The sequence below is a fragment of the Salvelinus fontinalis genome, chromosome 2 (assembly GCF_029448725.1).
Source record: "Salvelinus fontinalis isolate EN_2023a chromosome 2, ASM2944872v1, whole genome shotgun sequence".
Lineage (NCBI taxonomy): Eukaryota > Metazoa > Chordata > Actinopteri > Salmoniformes > Salmonidae > Salvelinus > Salvelinus fontinalis.
This window is the reverse complement of record NC_074666.1, coordinates 70,794,395-70,800,840: the sequence shown is the minus strand read 5'-3', so window position 1 is coordinate 70,800,840 and position 6,446 is coordinate 70,794,395. Positions and strand designations below refer to the sequence as shown.

The window sequence follows — 6,446 nt, the reverse complement described above, 5'->3', positions numbered from 1 at the left end:
CTTCCACTATTAGAATATGTGTTCATGTCATTCTGCCTGGTCAGCCGGTGGGACCTACAATTGAGTGAATATGAACACACAGGATATAATTTTTCCAAGTTGGGTCTCCTGCATTATCTATTGTCAATTCAGGGTCGTGTTCTGTAAAAGCTTAGATCATACAGGCAAGCAATACAAACTCAGCAAAAAAAAGAAACGTCCCTTTTTTCAGGACCCTGTCTTTCAAAGATAATTCATAAATATCCAAATAACTTCCCAGATCTTCATTGTAAAGGGTTTAAACACTGTTTCCCATGCTTGTTCAATGAACCATAAACAATTAATGACCATGCATTTGCGGAACGGTCGTTAAGACACTAACAGCTTACAAACGGTAGGCAATTAAGGTCACAGTTATAAAAACTTAGGACACTAAAGAGGCCTTTTTACTGACTCTGAAAAACACCAAAAGAAAGATTCCCAGGGTCCCTGCTCATCTGCGTGAACGTGGCTTAGGCATGCTGCTAGGAGAGGACTGCAGATGTGGCCAGGGCAATAAATTTCAATGTCCGTACTGTGAGACGCCTAAGACAGCGCTACAGGGAGACAGGACGGACAGCTAATCATCCTTGCAGTGGCAGACCACGTGTAACAACACCTGCACAGGATCGGTACATCCGAACATCACACCTGCGGGACAGGTACAGGATGGCAACAACAACTGCCCGAGTTACACCAGGAACGCACAATCCCTCCATCAGTGCTCAGACCGTGCGCAATAGGCTAAGAGAGGCTGGACTGGGGGCTTGTAGGCCTGTTGTAAGGCAGGTCCTCACCAGACATCACCGGCAACAACGTCCACTATGGGCACAAACCCACCGTGGCTGGACCAGACAGGACTGGCAAAAAGTGTTATTCACTGACAAGTCACGGTTTTGTCTCACCAGGGGTGATGGTCGGATTCGCGTTTATCATCGAAGGAATGAGCATTACACCGAGGCCTGTACTCTGCAGCGGAATCGATTTGGAGGTGGACGGTCCGTCATGGTCTGGGGTGGTGTGTCACAGCATCATCGGACTGAGCTTGTTGTCATTGCAGGCAATCTCAACGCTGTGCGTTACAGGGAAGACATCCTCCTCCCTCATGTGGTACCCCTCCTGCAGGCTCATCCTGACATGACCCTCCAGCATGACAATACCACCAGCCATACTGCTCATTCTGTGCGTGATTTCCTGCAAGACAGGAATGTCAGTGTTCTGCCAGGGCCAGCGAAGAGCCCGGATGTCAAATCTATTGAGCAAGCCTGGGACCTGTTGGATTGGAGGATGAGGGCTAGGGCCATTCCCCCCAGAAATGTCCTGGAACTTGCAGGTGCCTTGGTGGAAGAGTGGGGTAACATCTCACAGCAAGAACTGGTAAATCCGATGCAGTCCATGAGGAGGAGATGCACTGCAGTACTTAATGCAGCTGGTGGCCACACCAGATACTGACTGTTACTTTTGATTTTGACTCCCCCCCTCTTTGTTCAGGGACACATTCCATTTCTGTTAGTTGCATGTCTGTGTAACTTGTTTAGTTTATGTCTCAGTTGTTGAATCATATGTTCATACAAATATTTACACATGTTAAGTTTCCTGAAAATAAACGCAGTTGACAGTGAGAGGACGTTTCTTTTTTTGCTGAGTTTATGAGAACTGGGTGATCTATATATTCTCTCCAAAGCAGAAACACATTGGGTAAAAACTGGTTGAATCAAAGTTGTTTCAACGTTATTTTAACCAAAAAATGTAATGATGTTGTGGAAAACTGATTGGATTTGCAAAAGGTCATCAACTTAAAGGTATTTTACACCCTACTTTTAACCTAAATTCAATGACAGGGTGACATTTTGGTTGATTTCACATTGAATTCAAGTTAGTTAACAACACAACCAAATGTGCATCAAAACTAGCCGTTAAACTGACGTCTGTGCCCAGTGTGAAGACTCACATTGCCGAGACTGCTGTGTTGAGTGAGTGGGAGGGAGGTTACTTTCTGCTGATTGCTTTGCTGCTCTAATGGAGATAGTGGAAAGCGCTGACCAGCAGAGTACTGCTCTCTGGCACACTCCTTTGATAGATCAGAGTATTGGCTTTGACCTTAACTACAGCAAGTGACAGTGAGAATAAACTAAGGCATCTACAAATGCTTTTGTTGGCAAAAATGTGTCACAAAAAGGTAATCATACAAACATTTCAGATTGTCCCCCCATCCCATCACTCCTATCCTGGGGACCACTTTTATCTGGTAGAATGGACACTTATTCAAACATGGGATAAGGAGCCTTTGAGTGTTAAAAGGAAAGGCGTTACTTCTTCCTCTGATGAGAATAATAAACGGTTTGATGAATGTCATGTCCTTCTAAATGAGTGGTCTCATCTACCCCCTCTGCATGGTCCCATCTGTCTGAAACGTCTCTCACGCCAACGATCTCGCGAGACGATAGCGAATGCCCCCTGTGTGTGTGCGTGTGAGAGACAGAGTGGGTTGTTGTGTCTGTGGAACGCACTGCGTGAGGGACGGTGTTCGTTTGATAGGGAGCCAAGCTAGTGGGCTAATCGGGGAAAGCATAATCACCACCTCTCCTAGCGGCTTTAATAATATCGTATTTCCATATAAAGATTATGCGAAAGCCGCCGACCCTGATCGAGCTGCCTTGGTTCCTACTTCGCTATGTCGGTACCAGAGCTTGCTAGCTAGCGGTCTATTTACACTACAGATGCTATTCCAGCAGCGGAGAAGAAGGGGGCATGAATAAGCAAGAGGGAGGATGGGTTCTCGTTTTCCTGACGGCTAGCTAGCCTTAGAGCTTCGCTGAAAACAAGGACATACTGAAGGCACAGCATTATTAGATTATTTAGTACCTCTGTCTGACGGAGTTTTGTTCGTAAAATGGTTTAAAGTACTTCTTCAAATGGGGGTTCGGCCGTCAAGCACCCTCTCTGGGTTGTTGTTCGGCACACGGAGTTCGAATGTGGGAAATAGCTAGCTAGGTGGCTAGCTATCCTGCTAGTCTCAATAACCAAATGCTGCTGCTGCTACCGTGCAGCTCCGAGCGAGAACACCAGCGACTGGAGACTTGGGCCCTGACGTTGCGCCAGCTCCGTTTGCTTTATCGGAGGAAGATTCTGGGCGAAAAGATGGTAGTTTGAGATGTGATTTTTTTTCTCCGTTTTTAGCCATATGTAAGCCGAATGAAGGTGTGTTGATTTGCTGTTGCTGCCATCTCCAAATGAATAATGACAGGCTGAACCTCCAAACCAGTTGAATCTATTTTGAAGGGGGTGAGGTGGACCAATAACTATCTAACGGAAACAAATATCTAAAAACTGTATCTCTGAGGTCTAAACTCCTTGGTCTTACCTGGAACTCTAAGCCACGTCTTTCATATCTGCTCATTTAAAGCACACAGACTTGAGCTGCAAATATGGATAAATTAACAATTATATCAGGATGTCTGTTTCTGGCAGCGGATATCTTTGCAATCGCAAGCATTGCAAACCCCGACTGGATCAACACAGGCGAATCTGCAGGTAATTGGGGAATTATTGAACTCTTACCTTTGACATTGACCACTGTATTTTCCTTTTAATGTTACAGCTTCACTGATGGAATGATTCCCCTTTGCAGATTGTAGGGCTGGCTATACGTTATACATTCATTGAAGCCTTTACCTGCTGCTGCATTCATCATCCACAGAACAAAGATCCACCCTCTAGCAATGTTTACATTACATATCAGCATGGGTATCTTGTCCCCTCTGCAACTCAGTCGTTTGTTCTATGCTCCTCTGTGATTTGAAACACTGGGCTACTAATCCAAAATAGGGATGCATAATGAACATATATAAATTATCACATGTAGATATTATTTTAGGCCTATATAATATGTTATTGCGGATATATTGGGGGTGACACAGAAATAATTTGATATGTTGTATTCTCTACTACACTCTTTCCCATGTATTACGTAAGGGTAGTGTTGTAATGATTTCATATTAGCAAGACCAAGAAGCACTACTCACTAATTTCTTGGCGGCGGTTTTTTATTTAGTAGATAGAGCCGTCATCAGAGCAATTGGCCACGTCAATGACCACTTTGAGGTCAACCCTATGGGTCAATCGACAGACTTGATCAACTGTAACAAGTGTTGAATACAGGCTTCCTGCTGGCCTCCCAAATGCCAGTTGGTCTTTTTCTGTTGACAAGCCTCAAAACTTATCCACATGCCATTAATAGGCTGATGCTCTTCTTTGTACCCACCCCCACCCACGATGATGACGGCTTATAGTAGGAACTGGGTCAGGAAGGGTTCATGCACCAATGTGAAAGCAATGTAGCCTGTCAGCTGCTGCAGCAGAAGCAATTTGTTTTCATTGCCCTATTTTCTAAGGAGAAAAGGGATGGATGTTTTCAAAACACTGTTTCTGATGTGTGTTCACTGTCTTTTATCTTTCAATTGGACAGTGTCCACTCACACGCTCACTCAAATAAGCCTTCTATGACAATAACATTCATGTTTTGTCTTTAAAAACGACTTGACAATATTGACACCCTTACTGGAAATGAAGAGTAGCTAAATCATGTTCGACAGTAAATAACATTGTAATTACATGTAATTTGAAAGCATGCTGAGTTGCTTCAGTATGCCTACTCAGCAATGGCCTCAGTAACCTATTCCTGGTAGGCTGTGCCATCTGCCTCACTCCTGCTTTGTTGATAACGGTCACACCTGCAATTAGCCTACCACAGCAAAAGTGCTGGTAAGTGTAGGGTTGCATGCATTGCAAACCACACATCTTAGTGTTTCCCTTTGGATTTTTGTTCAGCAGTGGTGGCAAGGGTAGCGTTAGGGCAATGACATGCAAGCTGTTCCCATAGACTTCCAGTCATTGAGCCAACGACTATCCATTTAAAAGCGAGTCTCAGCCGATATTGATTATAAACAACACATTTTTTTGCAGTGGTGGCAACAATTAACAGTGGTGGGCCACCCCTGCTAAATGAATATAGGGAAAACAATGTCATAACCGATTCCAATTATATCATGTTTTAATTCTGGACAATTTATTAGACTTTCCAAGGCGCAACTCAGGCTGCAATTGGCCGAAAGGGTTTGTTTTGGTTTGGCTGCTGGTTTTAGTATAGCAGTGCAAACGACCATCCTCTCATATCTCCCACTGTTCTCACCTCCTCTCCCCAGTCTCCCCTGCTGTTTCTTTGATGATGATGGTGGGTCTTCTGTTGGGCTCTGTTTATGAGATGGAAAGACCGTTCTTAACATCCCGTCTCTGAAGGCTAGCACCAGGCTTAGCTTTTCTCACCCAGGGATTTACAGTCACAAAGCCTGCGTTTGGTGTCCTGTGCTTCTCATCATACCCTCCTGGTTTTGTGACAGGCTGCGGGTGTTAGGTGTTATCGGTCCAATTCATTCTAGAAGTAACTCAATATAGAGACGAAAATTGCCAGCACATTGGCAGCCTTTTAATGGATCGCAGAACAAGTATTTTGGTCAAGGTTGGCCTTTGTGACGCATCATAAGAATTTCCCTCTGTCATCATGGTTTGATTGTGATGTGTTTGTACACATAGTGGTTAGCCTAACTGCTCACCACAATGTGGGAGATAATTGTAGATTTTACACTCAACAAGCACATTAATGGAAGTGATAATGTTATTTGTTGGGCTGATTTATTTTTGGATGAAGGGAAAGCAAGCATACAAATGCTGTTTGTTTTGTCATTTTTTTTCTTCTTCTGTTCTCAATTTATACTGGCGTAATTTGCCTAACACACCCTCACTTCTTTAATGCCTGTACAAGTAACAAATAGACTATACGCTATTTGCCCCTAAACAACATTGCTATAGGAGAAAGATTTTAACATAAAAAACAGTAACAAGCAAAGAGCTCTATCATCAGTCTTCAGCCTCTGCTTTTGATGAAGTCATCTGAATGTAATTTATGAGACTGAATGTATTATTGGTTGTAAAGACATTGTGTGACCAATGTGAATATTGCTTTAATCTTCATCTGTCAGTTTCAGTTTCATTTAGCGTAGCACAAAGATGCAGACATGGCATTTAGCAAAGCATTAAATCATCCGCTATCCTTTATTTAACTAGGCAAGTCAGTTAAGAACAAATTCTTATTTACAATGACGGCCTACCCCGGCCAAACCTAGACGACGCTGGGCCAATTGGGCGCCGCCCTATGGGACTCCCAATGACGCCCGGATGAGATGCAGCCTGGATTCAAACCAGGAACCAGGGTGACACCTCCAGCACTGAGATGCAGTTCCTTAGACCGCTGCGCCACTTGGGAGCCCACTGTAGCCTTGCCAGCATCAGTAGAACATGAAGAGAGAGATTCCACCCTATCAAACATTTACGTCTTCCATGGTAGAATCATATCTGTTCACCACTTAGTA

General features: G+C 43.9%; 1 protein-coding gene across 1 annotated transcript in view; it reads left to right on the top strand.

The window, feature by feature from the left end:
- Positions 1 to 2,474: 2,474 nt before the first annotated feature.
- mosmoa (modulator of smoothened a) overlaps positions 2,475 to 6,446 on the top strand; it is a 41,383-nt gene continuing 37,411 nt past the window's right edge. The window contains exon 1 of the mRNA XM_055884292.1: positions 2,475 to 3,552. Within this exon, the coding sequence (XP_055740267.1) occupies positions 3,447 to 3,552 (106 nt within the window). The 5' untranslated portion in view covers positions 2,475 to 3,446. The remainder of the gene's footprint in view (positions 3,553 to 6,446) is intronic.